A 25,737-nucleotide genomic window follows, 5' to 3' on the forward strand; every position below is an offset into this window, starting at 1 on the left:
TTGTTTGACATGACAGCTAACAGTAAGAAGTCACAGTTATTATTTATTATCAACAGCAATAAAGTTCAACACAGGAATTGTTTCAGAAGTCAGGCACCAATAGAATCAGTGATACTAATGATATTTTGAGTCAGGATTCAAACCTTAATTTCAAATATGATACTTTATTTATCATACTTTACTTTATTTAGATACTTTATTTACAGTTTCAGCTGGAGTGCAGAGGAGTTATATGCATGGAGTTTACCTCTTGTAAACAGGATTCAAATGTATTGACTTTTCACTCAAAATGGCACAAACAATATGTTTCACAGCTCTCTCTGAGTATCTGTAAGGATAGCTAGTCTTTACTGTCAAGCCAGACTTAAAACATTGATCTAGGTGAGCATTCGAATTTGATTCAAGTTTGAAGTGGGCTACAGTGCACGCTCACACACAAGTGGCTACTTCTTTCAGCAGACTCAGCACAATTTGGTGCACTGTCACTTCATACTGGTGACATTCCATTGTTTCCTTTGTTGTTATTCACCTGCTTTCACTCTGACAATAACTAAGCTTTTATTTTCTCCATGTAGTAACCAACAGTAAAAGCTAGCAAATGCTAGCAAACAAAGCTAGTAAAAAGTATATATTCTTAATTTATTATTATTTAACCTTAATTTCTACCTAAAGTTACTTATGTAACTCAGAAAGCAGCACCGTGAACTGCTGGAATTCAATGTACATAAGAGCAGTAATGTATCAGCTTTATTTAGTATAGGCAGGAACTTGTCTGACAAATTTACATACTTCCTTATTTTTCAAGCTGACTGAGTTACAAATCTATTTCTCAGAAATCACACATGACAGACAACCTCAGACATTATCATCACTGTTAAAGGAAATGCATGTTGGCCACGCTTTAGCATATCAGTAAAACTGCTTCTGAATTTCTGCTTCATTTCTGTCTGATAAATGACACAGCGTATAAACTCTATGTTGTTGTTCAGCTAAGGTTCAGTTTTTAGTAACTGCCAAAAAACAGACGACATTGCTATTTATATGTCCTGATACATAAAAACTTAGAAATGAAAGAGGTTGCACTTTTTTTATTGTGACTGCACACATCACTGAAACTGTAACGGACAGTGTGATTGCAGAATTAGAAAGCATGACAATTCTCTTTTAATAATGCCGCTAAAATCCCAGGCAGTATTAAATATGTGACCCTCCTTCATACTCGTACTTAAAAAGAATTACAGTCTAAAACTTGAAGCTGCTATCAGCTTCTAATTAATAGAAATGTGAGCATCAGTTTTTCTCACGCATTAGTTCCTTTCATGTACTGAAGCTGAAACCCAGCTGTGGCCTTTCTGTGTGTACTTTACACTAATCGTTGTGCCTGTGCGGCTTTCTTTAGGTATTCAGCTTCCTCCCCAGATGCACAGAATGGCACGTTAGATTAAAATGTTGTTCTAAATCAGTCATGAGCACGAGCCAATTTTATGTGCATAGAATACAGTGCTGCATGAAAGTATAGCTAAATATGGATTCTATGGTGAAGCACTATGAGTTTTTTTTTTTATCTTTTAGTTTAATTATTGATTTAAATGGGGGGTGGGGTGGGGGTGCACTTAATCTTATGAGCTAGCTAGCTTTTTCTTTTGTTTGCAATAAAGTTTTTTTCACATTAAAAGTCTCATCGAGTCTAATCAGTGGGACAAACTCTTATTGTGAAACACTGCTCAACTCACAGAAAGATGATTCAGTTCATTTGTTCAGTCTCACCAGAAAACAGAAGAAGTCACTACTACTGAAATGCAACAGCCAGATGAACAGAATCAGCTTTCTGGGATTTCCTTCCTTGGATATATCTGCTTGAACTTACATCAATTCAGCAATTGCAGAACAAAAAAAAGTCGCAGGGTTGGGAGGTAGGTATTCCACTGATTCCACTGTTTATTTAATTAAGAGCTTTTATTTGTGACTGTTTATGAAACAATTTTAAAGGTTTTATTATTGTTGTATTTTTCTTCACGATGTATCTGCCATATTTGGTTTAGATAGCAATGAGTCAAAATTTTAAAAAAGACAAGGTATCTTTAAATCTATGTAAAAAGAAATGCTCCAGCTCGTATCCAGACATATCTAAGTTGATCTTTACAGCTCATTAGAATGCCACTGATATTTCTTCACAGTAGTCTGTGGCTGGTGTGAGCCTCTGGTCTCAATGAGGAAGTATGTCTGGTCTGAGCCTCTACAAACGCAATGCTACAGAATAAAAAGAAATCATTCCGATCTTGTCTTGTACCAAAGCTCATACCAGAAATCGTTCTTCACCTGCTGAAAATGCCGGAGAACACAGTTTCCAAAGGGTAGGTCTAATTTTTCCTTTAATTTCAAACATGCTAATGTGAAAGTATAACACAGGCTGAAGGCTCACTGTGGTTTTTTAAATGGAAAGCTTGTCTGGATGATTCACTCCATAGCAGGGCATATTACAGCCAGTTAATGGGTTGAGTAGCAGTGCACAAATATATCACCCCCTTATATAGTGACCGTAATATTTACTCGGATATGCTATGATGCCTACAAACCCTTCATTTTACAACAAAGAAATAATATTAGTAAAACTACTGACTTATGTGCCTTTTAAATGTATTTTAATGTAATGTTTGTATGTAAATGTATGTAATACTGTGTAAGTATCTGACATTAAGTGACAACAACTTATGGACCTAAGGGTATAAATAATGTGCATCGGTTTCCATTCTGGGTTACATGTGAAGAGTAGTTTGGGTTTCACTTTATTGAATAAGGCCACATATTCTGTCTCATTACAGTAATACTTATTCAGTTTGTGGTAACATTCCTAACAGGAGCTTATTTTCTTGGTAGTCTTATGATTCCATTATTACAAGTACGTCCACATTATCCTGAGATAGGAAGAGGCAAAATGTTTCTCAGTTGATCCAGCAGTGGACAGCTAAGTGCTATTTAGAAGATCAATAACACTTTAACTCATTTGCAGTAAAAAATAAATAAATAAATAAATAAATAAATAAAAAGACACTGTCTGAGTGTCTGACAGTCAGTTAAGATTTTGCATGTGACGCCATGTGCAAATCCCTCAAGAGCTGTTCGCTATATTGAATAAGATAATCAGTAACAGTCAAATCCCAAAAATGATACATAGTTTACATCGAAATGATCACTGCTTTTTTCCCCCACAACACTTATGCTGTGCTGCTGGGTGCTGCAATCATCAAGACTGAAAGATCATCTTTCTTTTTATCACTTCTCTGCTGATTTGGTCAGCTATCAGCTATCAGTTATATTTTTATTTTCTCTTTCACGTTTTTTCCTTTCTCGTGTTCTCTATTTACCTCAACCACCACTACTCTCCCCTTCTCATCTCTACCTTGTAAGGGTTTACAAACTGAGCTTTAAAATGAACAATGGTGATAAAAACCGAGAGAGGCCGACAGTGATCACTGACTGTTTTTAGGGGCTTGTTCAGATTAAATAGAACAAGATACAAAGCATTAAAACATGTTAAAAACACAATTAATAATAAACATTTATTTTACTTGCAGGGAAGCAATGGCATAAACACTGAACGTCTGCGCGAGTGCTCGCCGAGGCAATACTGACAGTTTCGCTTTTTCCAACGTTATCCCATATGGAAAAGATATATATAAATCTTATATAAAGATATATATAAAGTTTGTATCTGTCATGTGTGAAACTTGTATGAAAAGCATACAAGAGTGAAAACAGATATAAGATCCCTAGAAAAATTATATAAATGAAACTTGTATGTTTTGGATACTAAAACAATATATGAAAGTGGCCACTTTCATGAGTAAATCATATGAGCCTTATATGATTTACGATATGAAGTAGGCCACATCTGATGCAAGTCTTTTATACGTTTTTTCTATTTCTTTTCCATATGGGATAGCAGAGGAGCTACAACAAGGTCTGAGGACAGATGAGGACAGGTTAGAACGAGAGAGAGAGATTTCTTCAGATTACTGAAAAGAGTGTTGAATAGCTTACATTTCAGAATGTGTTTATTAACTCTTTCTATCATTTCCCTCCTGTTTATGCTACACTACCACATTGTAGTTTACAAAATGCTTTATTTTTCTGCTAATACATCATGCTTATCTCTTATCTGTCTGGGTTTTTCAATGAAGTGTTGTTAGGTATTATTCTACCACTCTACAGCTTGGGTTAACTGCTTAAAGTTTGAGAGGGTGAATAACTTAAGAGGCATGATCAGAAAAGCTAGTGCACAGGTTCCTTTCCATTCAGAGGGGAATCTAGTTCTCAGCTAATGAAAAGCAACCATTTCCAGTGGTATGGTGAACAAAGCATTCCTGTGGTAAGAGGAAGTAGCGCTACACACCAACAGACGTTAGCTTGGGAGGCACTCAAAAACACATAATCTAACAATTGATTTGTGTCAGTGTAACCTGTCTATTCCTAATATCTCGTCAGCATTTGTTATGTTTAGGGGCATTACTCCTGTGTGGTGTGTGTGGTGCAGTGTTAGCTTGAGGTGTAGATAAAGTAACTGTCAGTTATTTCTATCTTAAACAATGCAAATGGACTCTTGCCTGACACCCAAATGCCTAATGCCTTATTTCAACAATTTTAAAGATATTATGACCTCCTTTCTTTACAGTGGTGAGGTGACATTTTATTCTGTCTTGTCTCTTATATATGTATATATATATACATATATATACTGGAACAAGAAGGCATCGGTGGGCAAGACACGAAAACAGGGTATTGTTGGAATGCTACTACGCAAGTAACCCTGGCGGAAGTGGTTACATGAATAGGATGAGGGACCTATGGATTCGATACCCAACATCCACAATGATGGCGAAACAACTAGTAGCTCAGTGTTCCAACATTCGAAAGAAGGGACTGCTCTCACAGCTAGAGACTGACGAGGTACAACATAAATGCTACGGCAAGGGGGAGCCAGGATGCCAGGTCAGGGGGAGATATCATCACCCCCACCTGAGATTGGGTACAAAGCCCCAAGTGCGATAGGAGAAGGATCGTTGAGTGCGAGAGGAACTGACCTGAAAGACAGGATCATGGCCAAGCTTGAAACCTGGATCCCCCGAAGCCGGTTACCAAGATTACGTGAAGTACCCTCAGAAGGTCTGCTCGATGATGTAAATGCAGCACTACGGATGATACCTACAGCCACGCTTACCGAGACTAACAAGCTGATCTACAATACGGCAGCAGTGATCAGTGAGATGCTTGGCTATAAGTTGAACAGCCACAAGGAGCAGTATCCTCCATGGAGAAGGAGGCTAGAGGGCAAGATCAAAGTAGCACGGAGGGAGGTTAGCCAACTAACGGAGTTGCAGAAAGGTGCAACAAAGAAGGTGCATAAAAAATACAGCAAGCTGTCCATACCTGAGGCCTTGGAAACTGCCAAGCAAAGAGCCTTGGCCAGCCGCTTGAGGAGGTACACCAGAGAGATTGAAGGCAGGAGAATAAACCAGCTATTCTCCACAGAACCAGCAAAGGTGTACTCTCAGTGGCAAGGGAACAATAAGAGAACAGCACCACCAAGGCTGGAGACGGAGCAATACTGGAAGAGCATATGGGAGAAGGACGCAACCCATAACGGCAATGCTCAGACCACAGCAACCTCCCCGAACAGGGTCCAGTAACCATCACAGTGGCAGACATCCAAGCAAGGGTCTCTAGTATGAAGAGTTGGACAGCACCAGGCCACGACATGGTTCATGCCTACTGGCTGAAGAAGCTGACTGCACTCCACGAGCGTCTGACAGCACGAATGAACCAGCTGCTAGTTGACGAGAGACACACGGAATGGCTAACCGAAGGTCGGACGGTCCTGATCCCCAAGGACCCCAAGAAGGGACCGGTCCCATCCAACTACCGACCAATAACCTGCCTCAGTACTACATGGAAGCTCCTGTCGGGCATCATATCGGCTAAGATGAACAGGCAATTCAATTCAATTCAATTTTATTTATATAGCGCCAAATCACAACAAATGTCGCCTCAAGGCGCTTCATAGATACAGAGAAAAGCCCAACAATCATATGACCCCCTATGAGCAAGCACTTTGGCGACAGTGGGAAGGAAAAACTCCCTTTTAACAGGAAGAAACCTCCGGCAGAACCAGGCTCAGGGAGGGGCGGCCATCTGCTGCGACCGGTTGGGGTGAGAGAAGGAAGACAGGATAAAAGACATGCTGTGGAAGAGAGACAGAGATTAATAACAGATACGATTCAATACAGAGAGGTCTGTTAACACATAGTGAGTGAGAAAGGTGACTGGAAAGGAAAAACTCAATGCATCATGGGAATCCCCTGGCAGCCTACATCTATTGCAGCATAACTAAGGGAGGATTCAGGGTCACCTGGTCCAGCCCTAACTATATGCTTTAGCAAAAAGGAAAGTTTTAAGCCTAATCTTAAAAGTAGAGATAGTGTCTGTCTCCCGAATCCAAACTGGAAGCTGGTTCCACAGAAGAGGGGCCTGAAAACTGAAGGCTCTCCCTCCCATTCTACTTTTAAATACTCTAGGAACAACAAGTAGGCCTGCAGAGCGGGAGCGAAGTGCTCTAATAGGGTGATATGGTACTACAAGGTCATTAAGATAAGATGGGGCCTGATTATTTAAGACCTTGTATGTGAGGAGCAGGATTTTGAATTCAATTCTGGATTTAACAGGAAGCCAATGAAGGGAAGCCAAAACAGGAGAAATATGCTCTCTCTTTCTAGTCCCTGTCAGTACTCTTGCTGCAGCATTTTGGATTAACTGAAGGCTTTTCAGTGAGTTTTTTGGACATCCTGATAATAATGAATTGCAGTAGTCCAGCCTGGAAATAATAAATGCATGAACTAGTTTTTCAGCGTCACTCTGAGACAGGATATTTCTAATTTTAGAGATGTTGCGCAAATGGAAGAACGCAGTCTTACATATTTGTTTAATATGTGCGTTGGAGGACATATCCTGGTCAAAAATGACTCCAAGGTTCCTCACAGTGTTACTGGAGGCCAAGGTAATGCCATCCAGAGTAAGAATCTGGTTAGATACCATATTTCTAAGCTTTTCAGCGCCGAGTACAATGACCTCAGTTTTATCTGAGTTAAGAAGCAGAAAGTTAGTGGCCATCCAAGTCTTTATGTCTTTAAGACATTCCTGCAGTTTAACTAATTGGTGTGTGTTATCTGGCTTCATGGACAGATAGAGCTGGGTGTCATCTGCATAGCAGTGAAAATGTATGCTATGTCTTCTAATGATGCTGCCTAGGGGAAGCATGTATAATGTAAACAGAATTGGTCCTAGCACTGAACCCTGTGGAACTCCATAATTAACCTCAGTGTGTGAAGAGGACTCTCCATTTACATGCACAAATTGGAGTCTATTAGATAGATATGATACAAACCACTGCAGTGCAATACCTGTAATACCTACAGCATGTTCTAATCGCTCTAATAGAATATTATGGTCAACAGTATCGAACGCTGCACTAAGGTCAAGAAGGACAAGCACAGAGATGAGTCCACTGTCAGAGGCCATAAGAAGATCATTTGTAACCTTCACTAAAGCTGTTTCTGTGCTGTGATGAACTCTGAAACCTGACTGAAACTCTTCAAATAAACCATTCCTCTGCAGATGATCTGTTAGCTGTTTGACAACTACTCTTTCAAGGATTTTTGATATGAAAGGAAGGTTGGAGATTGGCCTATAATTAGCTAAGACTGCTGGGTCTAGAGATGGCTTTTTGAGTAAAGGTTTAACTGCAGCCACCTTGAAGGCCTGTGGTACATAGCCGATTATTAGAGATAGGTTGATCATATATAAGATCGAAGAATTAATCAATGGCAGGACTTCTTTGAGCAGTTTTGTAGGAATGGGGTCTAAAAGACACGTTGATGGTTTGGAGGAAGTAATTATTGAAGTTAACTCAGAAAGATCGATTGGAAAAAAAGAGTCTAACTTAACATCAATGGAACTAAGAGTAGCTGTAGATAATATTACATCTGTGGGATGATTATTGGTAATTTTTTCTCTAATGATAAAAATTTTATTTGTGAAGAAGTTCATGAAGTCATCACTAGTTAACGTTAAAGGGATGGTTGGCTCAAAAGAGCTCTGACTTTTTGTCAGCCTGGCTACAGTGCTGAAGAGAAACCTGGGGTTGTTCTTATTTTCTTCAATCAGTGATGAGTAGTAAGCTGTTCTGGCTTTGCGGAGGGCTTTCTTATAAAGCAACAAACTATTTCTCCAGGCTAAATGATGATCCTCTAAATTTGTGACACGCCATTTCCTCTCCAGATTACGAGTCATCTGCTTTAGGGTACGTGTTTGAGAATTATACCACGGGGTCAGGTACTTCTGATTAGAGACCTTAGTTTTCACTGGAGCTACAGTATCCAGAGTCGTACGTAGTGAGGAGGTGAAATTATTAACAAGATAATCGACCTCTGTTGGGGTAGCGTTCAGATAGCTGCTCTGCTCTGTGTTGGTACAGGGCATTGACAATGATAACAGTGGCTGGATTATATTCTTAAACTTAGTTACAGCGCTTTCAGAAAGACATCTACTTTGATAAAGTCCACTCTCCACTGCTGCGTAATCAATTATTGTAAATGTAAATGTTATCAAGAAATGATCAGACAGGAGAGGGTTTTCAGGAAACACTGTTAAATGTTCAGTTTCTATGCCATATGTTAAAACAAGATCTAGAGTGTGATTAAAGTAGTGGGTGGGTTCTTTTACATTTTGAGAGAAACCAATTGAGTCTAACAACAGATTAAATGCCATGTTGAGGCTGTCATTTTTAGCATCAACATGGATGTTAAAATCACCCACAATAATTATTTTATCTGAGCTCAGAACTAAATTAGATATAAAGTCTGAGAAATCAGACAGAAACTCTGTGTAAGGCCCAGGTGGACGATAGATGATAACAAGTAAGACTGGTTTCTGAGTTTCACAGCTGGGGTGGACAATGCTAAGCATCAGGCTTTCAAATGAATTAACAGTCTGTCTTGGTCTTTCATTAATTAATAGACTGGTGTGAAAAATTGCTGCCACACCGCCCCCTCGACCTGTGCTTCGAGATTTCTGGTAGTTAGAATGACTCGGGGGTGTTGATTCATTTAAACTAACATAATCATCCTGCTGCAACCAGGTTTCTGTAAGGCAGAGTAAATCAATTTGTTGATCAATTATTAAGTCATGTACTAACAGAGACTTGGAGGAGAGAGACCTAATATTTAATAATCCACATTTCACTGTTTTACTCTTTGGTTCAGATGTGGATACTGTATTGTTCTTTCTTTGTAAATGTTTAAGTTGTTTGTTGCTGGTTTTTAGTTTGTTTTTTGTCTTTTTGGAAGCAGACACAGTCTCTATGGAGATGGGTTTTTGGGGGGGTAGCAGGAGGAGAGAAGCTGCAGAGAGGCGTGTAAGACTGCAACTCTGCTTCCTGGTCCCAACTCTGGATAGTCATGTTTTGAGGGGTTTAATAAATTTGTCGATATTTCTAGAAATGAGAGCTGCTCCATCCAAAGTGGGATGGATGCCATCTCTCCTAACAAGACCAGGTTTCCTCCAGAAGGTTTGCCAATTATCTATGAAGCCCACATCGTTTCTGGGACACCACTCAGACAGCCAGCAATTTAAGGAGAACATGCGGCTAAACATGTCACTCCTGGTCTGATTGGGGAGGGGACCAGAGAAAACTACAGGCACATGGGTCAATACATGAGCGTGGCACAGAAAGGGATTGGCAAGAATACCAGAGGCACAAAACACCAGCTACTGGTAGACAGAACAGTCAGCCGAGACTGCAAGACCAGGCTGACCAACCTGTGCACTGCCTGGATTGATTACAAGAAGGCCTATGACTCAATGCCCCACAGCTGGATACTGGAATGCCTAGAATTGTACAAGATCAACAGGACCCTAAGAGCCTTCATCAGGAACTCAATGGGGATGTGGCGTAAAACACTAGAAGCCAACCTCAAGCCCATAGCACAAGTCACCATCAAGTGTGGGATCTACCAAGGAGATACCCTGTCCCCACTGCTGTTCTGCTTAGGCCTGAACCCCCTCAGTGAGAGCATTGACAAGACTGGCTACGGATACCGACTACGGAACGGAGCAGTTGTCAGCCACCTCCTGTACATGGATGACATCAAGCTGTATGCCAAGAGTGAACAAGACATTGATTCACTGATCCACACCACCAGGATATACAGCAATGACATCGGGATGTCATTCGGGCTGGAGAAGTGTAGTCGGATGATAACAAAGAGAGGGAAGGTAGTCAGAACTGAGGGGATTGAGCTACCAGAAGGCAACATTGCAGACATAGAGGACAGTTACAAGTACCTGGGGATCCCGCAGGCGAATGTGAACCATGAAGAGTCCGCTAGGAAAGCTGCAACCACCAAGTACCTGCAGAGGGTCAAGTAAGTCCTGAGGAGTCAGCTGAACGGTAAGAACAAGATCCGGACTATCAACACCTATGCCCTGCCCATGATCAGGTACCCAGCTGGTATAATAAGTTGACCAAAGGAGATAGAAGATAGATAGAAGCCACTTACATAAAGACAAGAAAGCTCCTTACCATGCATGGAGGGTTTCACCCCAAGTCCAGCACCCTGAGGCTGTACGCTAAGCGGAAGGAAGGGGGCCGGGGACTGGTGAGTGTCAATACAGTCCAGGATGAGGGAAGAAAAATCCATGAGTACATCAGAAAGATGTATGGCCTGAAAGTCCCTTAGGGTTGTCAAGAATGACCGAGCTAAGATCCTGTGGGACTTTCATATACAGACGGACAAACTGATGATGGCTAACCAGCCAGACATTGTAGTGGTGGACAAGCAGAGGAAGACGGTTGTGGTGAGAGATGTAGCGATACTGAATGACAGCAATATCAGGAAGAAGGAACACGGGAAGCTAGAGAAGTACCAAGGGCTCAGAGGAGAGCTTGAGAAGATGTCGAGGGTGAAGGTAACAGTGGTCCCAGTTGTAATCGGAGCACTCAGTGCAGTGACCCCGAAGCTAGGCGAGTGGCTCCAGCAGATCCCAGGAATAACACTCAAGATCTCTGTCCAGAAGAGCGCAGTCCTAGGAACAGCACATATACTGCGCAGGACCCTCAAGCTCCCAGGCCTCTGGTAGAGGACCTGAACTTGAAGGATAAAGACCAAGAGTGCGGATGTTATTTTATAGATATTATTTTGTTATTATCCATCTCAGTGTGTTTTCCTCTGAAAGTATTGTTGTCACAAGAGGATCTGAACTTAAAGACCGCTCCCAGGGGCGAGAGGGGAATTTCTTCTATACTAGTTTCTAGTTTTGCTTGACAGTGTGTAGAATAAACCTGATGGCACAATCTCCTAGAAAACTTAATTAACCGAATGATTTCTAGGGCAGTGAGCAAAAACAAAGCTGGCTGAGCCCAAAGTAGCTGGAAACCTGTGTGCTTATTCCAATAAACATAGCAGTATTTTCTCAGTATGTTTTACTTCATAAATTGATTTATTGCGAGCAACAGAACTGTTATCAGGGTGAGATTTACAGAAAAATACTTTTGGTGACAAATCATTTATAAAGGTGTGTTGGTTTGACACACACTCAGGCAAGGCAAGGCAAATTTTATTTGTATAGCACACTTTCAGCACAAGGCAATTCAAGGTGCTTTACATGATTAAAATAAAACACAAAAAATAAAACATAAAACACTATAAAAGTAAAATACAAGAAAACATTTACAAGAAAGCATTTACAATAAAACAATAATCAAGACAATAATTTATATGAAAAAATTAAAACAAACAGGTAGAGAGCCATAATAGGATCAGTTACTCATAAGCAAGTCTAAATAAGTAAGTTTTAATTTTAGACTTAAAAGAGTTCAGTGTCTCTGCAGCTTTGCATTCTCCCGATAGTGTGTTCCAGATGTGAGGAGCATAGAAACTAAAAGCTGCTTCTCCATGTTTAGTTCTGGTTCTAGGGACGGTCAATAAACGAGAGCTGGAGGACCTGACTGATCTAGATGGTTTGTACCATGATAGTAGATCCCTAATGTACTCTGGTGCTAACCCATTCAAAGATTTATAAACTAATAACAGCACTTTAAAGTCTATTCTCTGAGCTACAGGGAGCCAGTGTAATGACTTTAGAACTGGAGTAATGTGCTCTATTTTCTTGGTTCTAGTGAGAACACGAGCAGCAGCGTTCTGAATCAGCTGCAGTTGTCTCCTTGTGTCATCAGTCCTTTAATCCTAGAAATGTTCCTCAGGTGATAGAAGGCTGACTTTGTTATAACTTTTATGTGACCCTGGAGGTTCAGGTCTGAGTCCATTATTACACCTAAATTTCTGGCCTGGTCGGTAGTTTCTAGTTGGACCAGTTTGAGCTGATTACTGATATTTAATCGATCTTTTTTGGGTCCAAAGATAAGTACTTCAGTTTTGTTATTGTTCAGTTGAAGGAAATTATGAGACATCCAATTATTAATTTGCTCAATGCATTTATTAAGAGTTTGGATAGGTTCAATATCACCTGGTGACATTGAGATATAAAGTTGAGTATCGTCTGCATAATTGTGGTAGTTAATATTATTGGTGGTTATAATCTGGCTTAACGGGAGCATGTAAATGCTAAATAAGAGGGGCCCTAGGATGGAACCCTGGGGGACCCCGCATGTGATTTCTGTATTTTGTGATGAAAATTGGCTAATTGACACATAGAAGTTCCTGTTCTTAAGGTAGGACTTGAACCAGTCGAGTGCTGTACCAGAGAGTCCGGCCCAGCTCTCTAAACGTTCCAGTAATATATCATGATCAATAGTGTCAAATGCCACGCTAAGGTCCAGTAGTACCAATACTGTGGATTTCCCACGGTCAGTATTTATACGGATGTCATTAAACACTTTGACAAGGGCTGTCTCAGTGCTGTGGTGCCTACGAAAACCAGACTGATAAATATCAAAGCGGTTGTTCATTGTGAGAAAGCTGTTTAACTGCTGGAAAACAGCTTTTTCAATAATTTTACCGATAAATGGAAGATTAGAGATTGGTCTGTAGTTTTGCATTAATGTGCTGTCTAGGTTCTTTTTCTTTAATATTGGTTTCATAACTGCTGTTTTTAAGGCTTTGGGAAAGACACCTGATAGGAGGGATGCATTAACTATTTGGATCAGATCCTCCCTGATGGCTGGGAGGACCTTTTTAAGAAAACCTGTCGGTAATATATCCAAGCAGCAGGTGGCAGAGCTTAGATTCTCAATAATTTTATCGAGGCTTGATTGATTTATTGTTTGAAAGTGAGTCATTTTCTCTGCATAAGTGCTAATTGGGCTTAACGTCGGTATTGGGGTTGAAACTAATGTGCCAATCGATCTTCTGATTTTCAAGATCTTTTCAATAAAGAAGCTGGCAAATTCATTGCAGGCCCTGGTGGAGCTTAGTTCAGGGGCTATTGCCACTGGAGGAGTAGTTAATCTATCCACTGTAGCAAATAATGTCCTAGCATTGTTGTTGTTTCTATGAATAATCTCAGAGAAAAATGACTCCCTTGCATCCTTCAGGGCTAGTTGATACTTATTCAGCCTCTCTTTATATTTCTCGCAGTGAACCTGGAGTCGAGTTTTCCGCCATTTTCTCTCAGCACGCCGGCACTCTCTTTTTTCATTACATACCAGTGGATCACTTCTCCACGAGACTTCTTTTTACTAGAGACAGTTTTAACCTTGAATGGTGCAATCTTATCCATCATGTCTAAGATTTTGGATAGAAAATCATCTGTCAGTTTGTTTACTGAATGTGTGTTGGTGGATGTTGGTGATTTAAACAAGGTGGAAGTGTACATCAGTTTAAAATATTCAGCTGAGTTTTCTTTAAAGAGGCGTTTTTTAACAGTGATCTTACTCTGATTAGGTATATTGGCTAAGATGTTGCTATCAAATGAAATGCAGAAATGATCAGATAATGCAATATCAGTAACGGCAATGTTAGAGATTTTTAGATCTTTGCTAATAAGTAGGTCCAGAGTGTGTCCTCGATTATGCGTTGGCTCACTAATGTGCTGGATTAAATCAAAGTTATGGAGGACATCATTTAATGCTTTTGTTCCGCTATCTTGAAGCTTGTCAGTATGAATGAAGCAAATGCTTCAGCCAATACCTTTTGATTAGCCTTGTCTCATGCTTTCTTGCTTTGTGGTAGATCTTTGTTCTGTCTTCACTGAGATATTTGAATGCTAATCAATAAAACATATCACTCATCAATGTTAAGATCTCCCACAATTGCTATCTGGTCATAGTCTAGACATATTGCAGAGAAAAGGTCATTGAAATCATTAAAAAAGTTTGTATTAGATTTTGGTGGTCTATATATGTTTAGAAATAAAACTTTGTTTGGTTCATTTATTTCAGTACCTAAATATTCAAAGGTGTTGAACTCACCTAGCGATACCTTTTTAAAGTTTAGTGATTGGTGAAAGATTACAGCAAGACCACCACCTCTTTTGTTTTTTCTGGTCTCACTAATGAAGTGATAATCAGTTGGGCAAGTCTCTATTAATACAGCTTGTTCTGAATTTCCATCTAACCAAGTTTCTGAAAGAAAGAGAACATGTATATCATGTAAAATGATGTAATCATTAATTAGGAGAGACTTCCCTGATAGAGATCTAATATTTAGTGCAGCTGCTTTAATATTTCTTTCAGTGATTGAGAGATTATTTTTGCACAGTATTATATTCAGATTCTGTACTGTTCGATTATAAGTACTTTTAGTGTGTAAGGATCTGTTGCCTATAATAACTGGTATTTTGCTTTCAGTATATGAATGAGAGTGACTGGACACATTTTGGTGGGAATGATGCAATCTGGTAACGGCGTCCGGTCGGTATCAGATATCAGACTCAGTTAGGTGGAGTGGAGAGCCATATTGTTTATAATTAGTAGGTGGGTGTGGTCCCACTTTTGGTGTCAGACGAATCCCTCTGTTTATTTGGGTTTGAAGGGGTTCGGGAAACGACTTAATGGTGATATGATCACTGAGGAGGATGATGATGATGAAGGTGTACAGACATCAGCTGGTGAGTTTCTGCACAGAGTTGAACCTGCATATTTGGCTGGAGTCGCTGTAATCTCTGCTGGAAGTGAAGTTGTTGGGGGCTGGCATAGTAACTCAGCTGTTTGAGCTATGTCAACTGATGTGTTTCTGCACAGCGTTGCTGAAACTCTGTTTCTTTCGAGAGTCGTCAGGTGCCGTTGTTTTTGGGTCGGCTGATACGTCTCTGGCAGGCTTATCACTGAAAGGTGCAAGTACGTCATGGTCACTGTGTGATACAGCTGGTTGGCGTCCTCTGTGTGTCTCAGCTGATACTGACGTCTTTATCTCAATTTGAGAACAGAGTGATGAGTTCACGTGAGACAACAAGTTCAGAAGATAAAGCCTCTGACCTTTCTTATTAATGTTACGTTCATTTCTTGTAAACAGGTGCTTCCTTCCACAAAAAATCTTAAAATTATTTAGATTTATTTAGATTTAGATTCGAATTGACCTTTCAGCACAGACAGTTTTAACAAACCTGCTGAACGATTTCATCCTGCTATATTCTTCATCATAGGGCGTTGCTGGAATCGGTCCAGATACGTGGAGTTGCACCTTGTGGTTGTCAAAGTTCTGAAGTAAATCCAAAAAGTCTTTCTTTAAAATTTCGGATTTTTTCAAAAGAATGTCAGCAGCTCCAGCATGAACAACAACTTTTTCTAGCTCTGGGTTATTCTCAATAATTGATGGAATCCTCTCAGAAATTTCTTTTACTGTCATTTGTGGACAATTAAAGACACTAGTATTGATGCATAGCTGTTCAATTCCTTTGATTGATCTGTCATGAATAATAGCAAGTGCTCTCCCTCGCTTGCTGTTCTCTGTTCTCTTTGCCCATTTCGTGCGGCTTGTTTTATCTTTATTTACATTCCGGTGACCTCGCTCTGCAGCTGACAGTCTTTGCGGGCTGGACGGTGATGAGCTGAGAGGCGCAAATCTATTTTTAGAGGAATAATCGAAGTTGTTCCTTTATCTTCTTCCTGGGAGTCTCCCGTCTAAGTGGGGGCCAAAGGTCTGATGAATGGGGAGTCCCTCCCGACAAACGTTCTCCGCTCGGAGGGGTCCCACTCTGTGTTGATGGTATTGGTGTGCCCAGTTGTTGCTTGCCGTAAGCCACAGGCAGAGTTTTATTGCTTTTGCTTTTGGCGTTCTAATCAAGGCATCGGATTTTCATTTCCATGTCGTGGATTCTTTGTAATAGTTCCTGAAAAGCCTCGTCCGAGCAGAGGGCCATCCTCTGATCCTTGATTCCGTGCGCGGCCTCCTCGCTGTCTCCCAGGCGCACCCACGAACGCCACAGCTAATCGTCAGTAGCGCCAGCAGCAGGGCCGGCTCCGTGGCCGAAAACAGAGACCGCAGGCAGCTGGACCGACCAGAACCGGGCGCCGTCCCGGTCCCGACAGGCGAGAGGACAGATGGTCCTTGCACTCGGAACCGGAGCGGCTAAACGACGGCGGTAAGAAGGAAGCGCATAAGCGTTCCTTCCTGAAGAACCACCTTATTTACTGAGGATTTCAGCAAGTACCCTCTGCCCCGGTTAGCGTAACTTTAAAAGGTTGTCAGTTTTGGCTTTTGCCCCGTTAAGTATGCTGCTTTCGTTGCCAGGGTTGTACAGTTTAGCAAAGACACATACGACCCCAGCAATGGTAAACACTGTATACCAGTGCAGCCTGGGAATGGCTCCCAGTCTGTGTCACACTTAACTGCAAATTGTCCAAAGGCCCCCATTTCCCTGTGTGTGGTTTAGCCACTGAAATATGTGAGGTGACCAGTCCTTTGTAAAATGGTTTATCAGGGTCGCCAAGTTTGTAGGTTGAGACCGCATGACCTGTTTCAACCCAATAAAAATGTTTGAGCAGCAATGTTGTGGATTTTTTGGTCAAAATTTGCCTTTCATACATTGTGTCAGGCCCAGTGAGTTTTATAATACATGGTGCATGCATTCCTGTCTCTGTAGGTACAGGAGCAATTTGCAATTTTGCCATTTAGTCCTGCCTGAGGAGGTTTATGGCGCACAACTGCAAACACACCACCTTGTTTTTATTGGGGGTTTTTTTTTTCCTTTCAGTGCAGTCTCACGCTCAGTGTGCACCCCTGCTGCAGTTGTATCAGTTTCCACCGCTATCCTTGCTTTGTCCTGACCTGCCTCTGTCTCTGATTTTCCTGTTTGACATCTAGAGCAGATGGCGTGTGTGTGGCTGTGTCAACTGAGAAATAGATGCAATGGGGGAGGAGCTGTTTGTTCCTCTGTTAACAGGAGTTCTGCAGCTTTTTTAACCAGTTCTTCTCCCCCCTGATGTTTCAGGTTTCATGTTTTGGCTTTCATGTTCCATGCTCCTAGTGTTTAGTGTCTAGCATTTAGTTTTGCCTAACAGTTTCATACAAACAATCATGACACTTCTATGATCTAAGAAAGACTGCAGCTGCTGAAAACCACTTTCTCCAGTCCTTTAGATAGAAATTGAAGGGTAGAGATTAGTCAGAGCTTTGAAGGATCTGTCTTACTATTGTATGTTTAAAGTAGACTAGCACTGTCCCTGTGAATAATTTTTGTTTTTTAAATCAACTTTCATTTGCTTGAAAAACCTATTTAAAAATATGAGATCTCATTTGTTTTGCTTTTGCAGTGGGGCAATATGTACTCAAACTGGTAGGAATGCACAGCATGTCAAGTCATGTTGTGCCTAAACACGCACAAACACTAAAGGCATATCCACAGATAATCAAGAGTTGTCAGGACATGACATCAGAGCAGAATCTGTCTAAGGGTGCTCACAGCATGTCATGACCCATTTGTTGAAACACATAAACCACACAGGCAGATCAACACGAAGAGCTCATTTTTCAACTTCTGCATTTACGTTAAGTTACTGAAGTTGATCAAATAATCCATTCTTCACCTCCCGAAAATGTCAGAGCTCCCCATTTCCAAAGGGTAAGTCTAATTCTTTGTTTTACTTCAAATATATTGACATAAAAATGTGAAACAGACTGTAGGCACACTGTGGAAAATTTCACACATGGAAAATGTTTTACTTATAGGAAATTATGTCCAGCTATGACATGGATTAGTTAGACTTATTACATCTTGAGTAGCAATGTATAAATATATCATTTTTAATTACTGACTGTAATCTTTGCTGAGGCTTTTATAGCAAACAGCAGCAAAGGCAAATGTCATTCTGTAGCTGCTGTTGCTTCAATGCCTTGAAACTCTTTTTTTATAATAATATTCTAGTAATAATGTTATTTAAAACTACTGCATTGTGTTTATTTACTTTTAACATTTATCGAATTTGTCTTTTTTTTTTCATTTTGTTACCTTTTTTATTTTTATTTAAAAAATATAAAATGTGTTTTTTACCTGTTTTGTAAGTGATATATTTAAACATGTTTTTAAATATTTGCTCCCCAGTTAATTTTGTCATGCACAAGCTGTCCAAAGACTGTAATACAAACACTGTAAACCAAATATTGTAAAAGAACACTGTACCATGTCTCTGGTTGTCTTTATAATATGCAGATTAATGATTCGAATGGAAAGGCTAGAACACGTTTGCAAACGATCCCTTCAAATTGTGTTTAGCTGTTATAATTTCTCATTTGAAGGAGCCATACGACATGTAACAGAAATGGCGTATTGTCTGTTGCTGTGTACTTGTTTGTTTTTGTTGTTAGTTATATGAAAAGACATAAGTGATAAAGATGATAAACGATATACAGTTGGTAACCTTTTGTGGATTTTATCAAATACATTTTCTTTAACTGAGCAGTGGTTCTATGTAGGAATGAATTCTTGTTTTCATAAATATGTACTCGTCCAGTACTTGTCAACAATGAGGTGTGACAGTGAGACACTGCTAAACCACGTGACCTTAGTTTCAGTTATAAACTAAAAATGACTAGCCTGAAAAGTCCAAAATACATCTGCAGATGACTTTTTGTTTCTATCCACTTCTATTCAGAGCTAAATGTGAGGAGTAGTCAGGGTGTCACATTAATCATTTTACATTGCTTTCATCTTGCTGATTAACTACTGAATAAATGCCTTTAGGGACATTAGTAGGTGGCACATACCTATATATTTTGTGCACTTACAGTAACTTCCTCAATTTTTGGTTGTAGTAACTCTGCTACTGCAAGCTTGTTGATGTTCCCCATACCCTAAGTAGTACACTAAACCTGGTAGTTATCAAGATTTTATAGCCTAAGACTCATAAGACTGTTTGAGCTGCTGTTGATGACTTCTTGCAAACTCCCAAATAATATAAGTTATTCTTGAGACACACTGGGGCTTCATATAACATTAAAGAATTATATTCAGAAAATGTATAGATAACTTTCAAATGAAAATATGTTGATGTATTATCTGGTTCTACTTTACAAACAGGAAACTTTAAAATAGTTGTGGTCACAAAACAAGTCTACAAGGAAGTTGCAAGTGTTGTGGGTATCTGACTGCCATACACAGAAAAGACTAACAAAGGACAAAGAGGACTTCACTCAGTGCTGAAAGGATAACTTTTAGTTATATCATGCAATTAAAGGAAGCATCCTAAAATTGATGTCCCAATAAATAAGACAGTTTTTTGTTTTTTTAAATGTAATTACAATATTTCTTAATTTGCACAAAAGAAATTCATCTGAATCTAGACACAATTTGATTGTGCTTGAAGCTACAGTGTGTAAAGTCTCACTGTCAGATGTCAGTGGATTACAGATTGCAGTCAGATCTGTTTTCTTAGCCTTCCCAACTGCATTGCATAATCTTAGCTTTGGTGACCACTGTAAGAGAAACACAGTTTAGTCAGCCAACAGATATCAAAAAATAAAATATGATGTGCAAGACACACTGTCTTTATACACATTGATTGTTATGGGGTGCCGTCTAAATTTAAACATATTTGAATGATATCAACATTTGGAAATAAATCAGGAGTAAAAGCAGGATATGTGTCAGTTAAATAATATTTTGATATTTTTACCTCAAAATCGCCCTATGACCTGTTGTGAGTGTAGGCTGTCAATCACCTGTTTACCTCAGCTGTCAATATGCAGGGTGTCCAAGTCTATCTATTCTAGAGGAGGCTGTAAAACGACATCAAAGTCAATGAGTCTGTTAAACTGACTTGGACTTGGACACTTTGTGAATAAACTCTCATGAAATGAGAATACAATTAAAATTTTTGTCGGAGGGGAAGTCTCATTTTTAGGACATTCGATACTGAAATTAGCTGCATTAATGTTAGCTTACGACCAGATATTATTTAGGTGGCTTGTTGTCAGCAGTCTGGAGATGGGTTGGTCACATGTCTAATCTGCTGACAAAAAGTAATTGTGAGAATAAAAATGGAGTTATGATACTGGGGTTGCCGTTTTATAGGCTATAACATCAGTGAAAGTTTTGGTTCCTGCCTTAAAAAGTTGGGTTTCTTTTCTGTTCTGCCCTTAGCAATGTAGAAACCTCTGTTTTGTCAGTATTTATTGTTGTGTCTGGTTTTGGTTCATCCTTTACAGGTCCTAATTCAATGAAATGACTATGCATTATGTACATTTGGTATGCCGATTTTCACAAACTGCATAAACACCCAAGTCAAATCTGCATGAGAAAGGATTAACTTTTCTTTTTTTGGTGTTCTTTTGTTTGTTTCTTTGTTTTTTTGAAAAATCACTAACAATATATATATATATATATATATATATATATATATATATATATATATATATATATATATATATATATTTTATCTCTAAATCTGAAACTATAAAATTCAAGTTAAAAAAAATAGTGTAATTAGTTTATGTGGCTTGTTGTCAGCTGTGTGGTGACGGGTGGGTCACATGTGAATTGTGTACAATTGTGTCATTGTAACAATATTGGGAATAGATAAACATGTATATGCATATTTCCATGTGTTAGAGCCCTGACTTGAGAACAGGAAGTGAGGTTTTTTAAAGTACCACACACTCTGTTAAATAACCTGAAAAAAAACAAACTTAAGCTACGTTTAAGCTTTTTTCTCAATTCAGTTCAATTATTGTAATTTGTAGAATTTGATAGAGTTTAGCAGAAATTCTTAGTTAACTCGTGTTAAGTCCACAATAAAGCGCACACAGCAGGTGCCACAGAGTGAAAAACATTGTGACTCTTAGAGTGGTGGCATGTGTCTGATGTGAAAGCAAAAGTCAAAGTGCTTTCTCATTTCAGCCCAGCAACAGTGAGCTTCACCGCAGCCCTTCACTTGTTCCACATTGTGTCAGCCTTATTCCAAAATGGATGGAATTCATGTTTCACCTCAAAATTGTACACACAGTACCCCAAGTACAAGTAAATTTATTAAAAAAATCAAAAACATAAATGAATGTAATTCATTTTGGAATACAGCTGAACAAATGCAGAACAAATGAAGTGCCCTGGATACTCTTAAGTGCTTCTGCAGTGCTGATAAATACTAATCACTTTAACTTCTTTGCAGTGAAAGGACTCTGTGGATAAAATTTAGAAGATGCTTGTGGTATGTAGCGGCTTTGATCATGGTCGGGACTTTAGTGATCTACAGCTCCGTCTTCCAAGGATCATGGTCTTTAAACCCAAGGACATCCACCCCAAACTCAAGTACCTCTCACGACAGTGTACCTCCTCTAGTTGACGAGGTAAGTATATTCACTGGCCTCCATATAATCTGTGCAAAGGCAACACTAACAATATTATCTCTACAAATTAGTCACAAAAGTGATCAGTTGGTTGTTCGATGTTTTTCTGAACTGAAACTAGTTAACTAGTTAAGTTAAAGTCATCATGATGTAGTTGTGTTACTGTGATGTTCTTCATCTTATTTTATCCATTTATATTTAAAATATGTGAAGAAATACATGTTCATAATTATTATGTCTGTGACATATCAAAGATTTCTTTTTAGCTAATTAGACACATAGTATATGTTTTATTAGTGGCAGCTCAGGGTTCTCTAATTTTCTGAAATGGGGTGGTCAAACAAAATTTATAGCATGGAAGATGGAAGAGCACCTTTCTACTAGGAAAGGATCCTTCACTAGAGTTTGAGAAGTACAAGCTCTATGCTGAGGTCGGCCTCGCCTCAATCACAACTTCTTAGTTTCCTCGTCACTTCAGAAGAACTGAGGTGACAAAATTGAAGCTGAACGAGAGAACAGAGAAGAAATATGGGAGGTTTGTAATGAAGGGTTGTCATTTTATTCAGCTGTAACATCAGAGACTTGGTTTCTGCATTTTCAACATTTTGTCAGTATTGGTTTGTGGCTCTGGTTTGGTTTGATTTCCTGCTTTACATGCCCTATTTTAACAGCTCCTCCCATCTAATGAAGAAAATGACTGTGTTATGTACATTTGCTATACTAGTTTTCACAGACGGCACAAACAGCCAAGTCAGATCTGGACAAGAGAAGATTAACTTTTCTTATTTTCTTTCTTTTTTTAAAACATAAATATTTTATCTCTCATTCTGAAGCTCATTTTAGAAAAGATACAAAATTCAAATAGAAAATATGAATCTAGTATTATCAAGTACAATGCACAAAAATCCCCTTCTCTGCTTGCACAGATCTCAGTCTCATTATTCCTTGCAGTACACTGTGGCGTACCCACACGAGTACCATTTCATATTGGATGAACTGAACAGATGTCGGGAGGAAAGCCCATTCCTGGTTCTAATGATCCCGGTTGCACCCCACAACAGAGAGGCTCGTCACATGATCCGCAGCACGTGGGGGAATGTAACAATGGTGCAGGGCAAAGTGGTCAGCCACTACTTCATACTGGGACAGTCCAGAGAGGAAAATGGAGCAGAGACCATTGAAGAACAAGTGAGTGGCTTCAGTCCATTGTAGTAAACTTTCCACACATTTCCCTTCTTTATTATTATCAGGAATACATAGTACAGGGTGAATGAGCTACACCAGATGATTTAGAAAAGTCACAAGAGAGTCGGAGCAGAGGAAGGAAAGAAGGATCAGATTCCAAGCAGCCAAAGAAAATCCAATACAAACACAACTTCCTTTACTTATAAGATTTCGATGTGGCTTGATCTGATTTTGGCTTTTCAGACCACTCTACCAAACATGTATCATGTTTGCTGTATCAATGAGTGAGTTAACTGAAGAATTATTACTAATTATTAATTTATTAAATGATGCTTTCAATTTCACTTTTTCAGCTGTTACGTGAAAGCCGGGACCATCGTGACATTCTCCAGAGTGACTTCTTGGACAGCTACCATAACCTCACCATCAAAACAATGCTTATGTTTGAATGGCTCAGCACCCATTGCCCCCAGACCTCCTATGCCATGAAGGTTGATAGCGACACGTTCCTCAATGTGCACCACCTTGTCGGGATGCTTTTAAAGGCCCCTCAACATCTCTACATGACAGGAAACGTGATAAGGTTTGCTTCTGTTCTTCGAGACCAAAACTCTAAATGGTTTATGCCGTTTTCCACCTTCCCCGAGTCAGTCTATCCACCTTATGCCATTGGACTGGGCTATGTGTTCTCTCTGGATTTAACCATGAAAATACTGGAGGCTGCTCAGCATGTCAGAGCTCTTTACATTGAAGATGTGTATGTGGGACTGTGCATGAGACATCTGGGTATTCCACTGACAGATCCTCCTCGTAATGATATGTTTAGGATTTGGATGCCATCAGACACGGGCAACTGTTACTGGACTTCTGTCATAACAACATTGCTGCACAGCTCTAACCAGCTTTTGGACATATGGAAATCTTATCAAATTCAAGCACAAAGTGGATGTTAAACACCTGCTTCTTACTACACTGCGATAAAGAGTTTTTCTATTTTAATAATTTTAATGATTCGATATGATCTTTATGTCCTCTGTTGGCTTACTGGTCCACGATGAAGAATGTAAATTTTACAAAAGCGCAGGGAGGGATTAAGATGTTTACACTGTCCCCATTCGATTACTCTGCACATTTTAATACATGCTGAGGTTTTATTCACCTCATAATTCTTTTTCCAAAAACGTTTACTGTAGTAGGATATACATTATTAGAACAATGCTTTTTGTGTTTCAGTGGATTAAACACCCTGAGACAATTTGTCATATGCAGGGCAACTCACACAGTATTAATAATGATAATGTTGCTGTGAGGCAGCAGCGCTAAACACCATATTAAATTTTTCCAATTTGGCCTGTGCACACAACCACGGCAGACTCTAAATCTGAGAAACCTGATATGATTGAAGTACCCACTTCAACTTAAGTTAAAGCTGAAAGTTTGTGCTTCAATCACACCTCGACTGATTTATTTAAAACGCACCGTGGTGCTGTACAGAGGCGGAATTACAAACTGTATCTGTGTTTCTAGAATGGGCACTTTATGGGTCAAAATTACAGTCAGTCCGATTGGTACTAAACCTGGTATAGGCAGGTCTGTCCTGGTACCGAAGCCACTCCCGTAATATTTGATTGATTTTTACTCAGGTCACACACGCTAACCTCACATTATAAAAAAGGCAAATTTTTTACATTGACGTGTCATCTATTCCATGACTACGTAGTACTCAGTTGTCGCCAACTGACAACTAAAGATAGAAACCTATTTAGGCGCACATCTGTAAATAAAGTCTTATTTATATAAAGCAGCAGTGACGATGATGCTGTCACAGTTTGTTGCATTTGTATTTGTTTTATTGTCGTGTTCAGGTCAAATCTGATTGATTTACAAACTAAACACTGATAAATATTGTGTTTTACATCTGATTGCCTCAAGGCCTTATGACATCCTCCACACTATGCACTTGAACATATAAAAGCGATGAGCACCTCTTTCGTTGAATTTTGAGTGTTTTAATCAGCTTTGTTACATCTGTGGCGTTCCCGGTCAAAAGTGACTGCCATAAAAAATGAATGGGAATCCACCCCTCACCCCTCTTGGCCTCTGATCCCCTGAAAAACCAACTGAATGACCACCAGTGTTGGGCAAGTTACTTTGAAAAAGTAATTAATTATAGTTACTAGTTACTTCTTCAAAAAAGTAACTGAGTTAGTAACTGAGTTACAGTATTCTAAAAGTCATTAATTACTTGAAAAGTAACTATTGCGTTACTTTAAAAATAACGTTTAACCCTTTGGGGTCCAGGGTATAATCGGCCATTTTTAACTACTTTTGATTTTCCCCCCACATTTCACCTTTAAAAACAATTTACTTTGCCTTGTTTGGTATCAGTCTTTTCAGCACAACCTCACGTGTCTGAATGTACAGTTATGTTTTCATTTTGACATACTGTATTAACACAATTGATCTAAAATCAGACAATAAACAACATTTATAAACTGGTATATATCACCTTGTGTCTTTGTCTTTAAGTGGTCATGTGATTGGTTTACCTCAGTCAAACAGCAGCACTCATGCGATTGTTTTGCCCCCTTAGCTCCAGGTGTTGTGCTGTAGTGATGTGTCGGTCTCGAACGAAACGGCTCTTAGAGCCGGACCTTTGAAGTGAACGATGCGAGCCGGCTCCTTATCGCAAGCTGTGGGTTTTTTTTTTCCTTTCTCTCACCCTCTCTCTCGCAATTTTTTTCCGCTTCACTCTGCACGCCTT

General features: G+C 39.4%; 1 protein-coding gene across 3 annotated transcripts; it reads left to right on the plus strand.

The window, feature by feature from the left end:
* The first annotated feature begins 1,642 nt into the window (after window positions 1–1,642).
* Window positions 1,643–25,471, plus strand: LOC146524190 (beta-1,3-galactosyltransferase 2-like). Of its 3 annotated transcripts, none has more exons than XM_085182433.1 (5): window positions 1,643–1,913; window positions 2,178–2,354; window positions 21,611–21,788; window positions 22,740–22,976; window positions 23,327–25,471. In XM_085182433.1, exons 2-5 carry the CDS (start codon window positions 2,248–2,250, stop codon window positions 23,924–23,926), a joined length of 1,122 nt encoding a protein of 373 aa, XP_085038559.1. In that variant the 5' UTR covers window positions 1,643–1,913; window positions 2,178–2,247; the 3' UTR covers window positions 23,927–25,471. The 3 variants fall into 3 exon arrangements, with proteins under 3 accessions (XP_085038559.1, XP_085038576.1, XP_085038569.1); XM_085182450.1 differs by having other exon boundaries at window positions 1,648–1,913; window positions 2,296–2,354; XM_085182443.1 differs by lacking the exons at window positions 1,643–1,913; window positions 2,178–2,354 and adding an exon at window positions 16,622–18,069.
* The last annotated feature ends 266 nt before the right edge of the window (window positions 25,472–25,737 follow it).

The sequence above is a fragment of the Neolamprologus multifasciatus genome, chromosome 2, assembly GCF_963576455.1.
Source record: "Neolamprologus multifasciatus chromosome 2, fNeoMul1.2, whole genome shotgun sequence".
Taxonomy (NCBI): domain Eukaryota; kingdom Metazoa; phylum Chordata; class Actinopteri; order Cichliformes; family Cichlidae; genus Neolamprologus; species Neolamprologus multifasciatus.

What these genes read in the sequence shown, in the direction of transcription:
- LOC146524190 (XM_085182433.1), top strand. Translation starts at nt 2,248, where the DNA reads ATGCTACAGAATAAAAAGAAATCATTCCGATCTTGTCTTGTACCAAAG. An exon ending in GAGAACACAGTTTCCAAAGG is followed by an intron (nt 2,355 to 21,610) that starts GTAGGTCTAATT and finishes ACTTCTTTGCAG; the next exon opens with TGAAAGGACTCTGTGGATAA. An exon ending in TACCTCCTCTAGTTGACGAG is followed by an intron (nt 21,789 to 22,739) that starts GTAAGTATATTC and finishes TATTCCTTGCAG; the next exon opens with TACACTGTGGCGTACCCACA.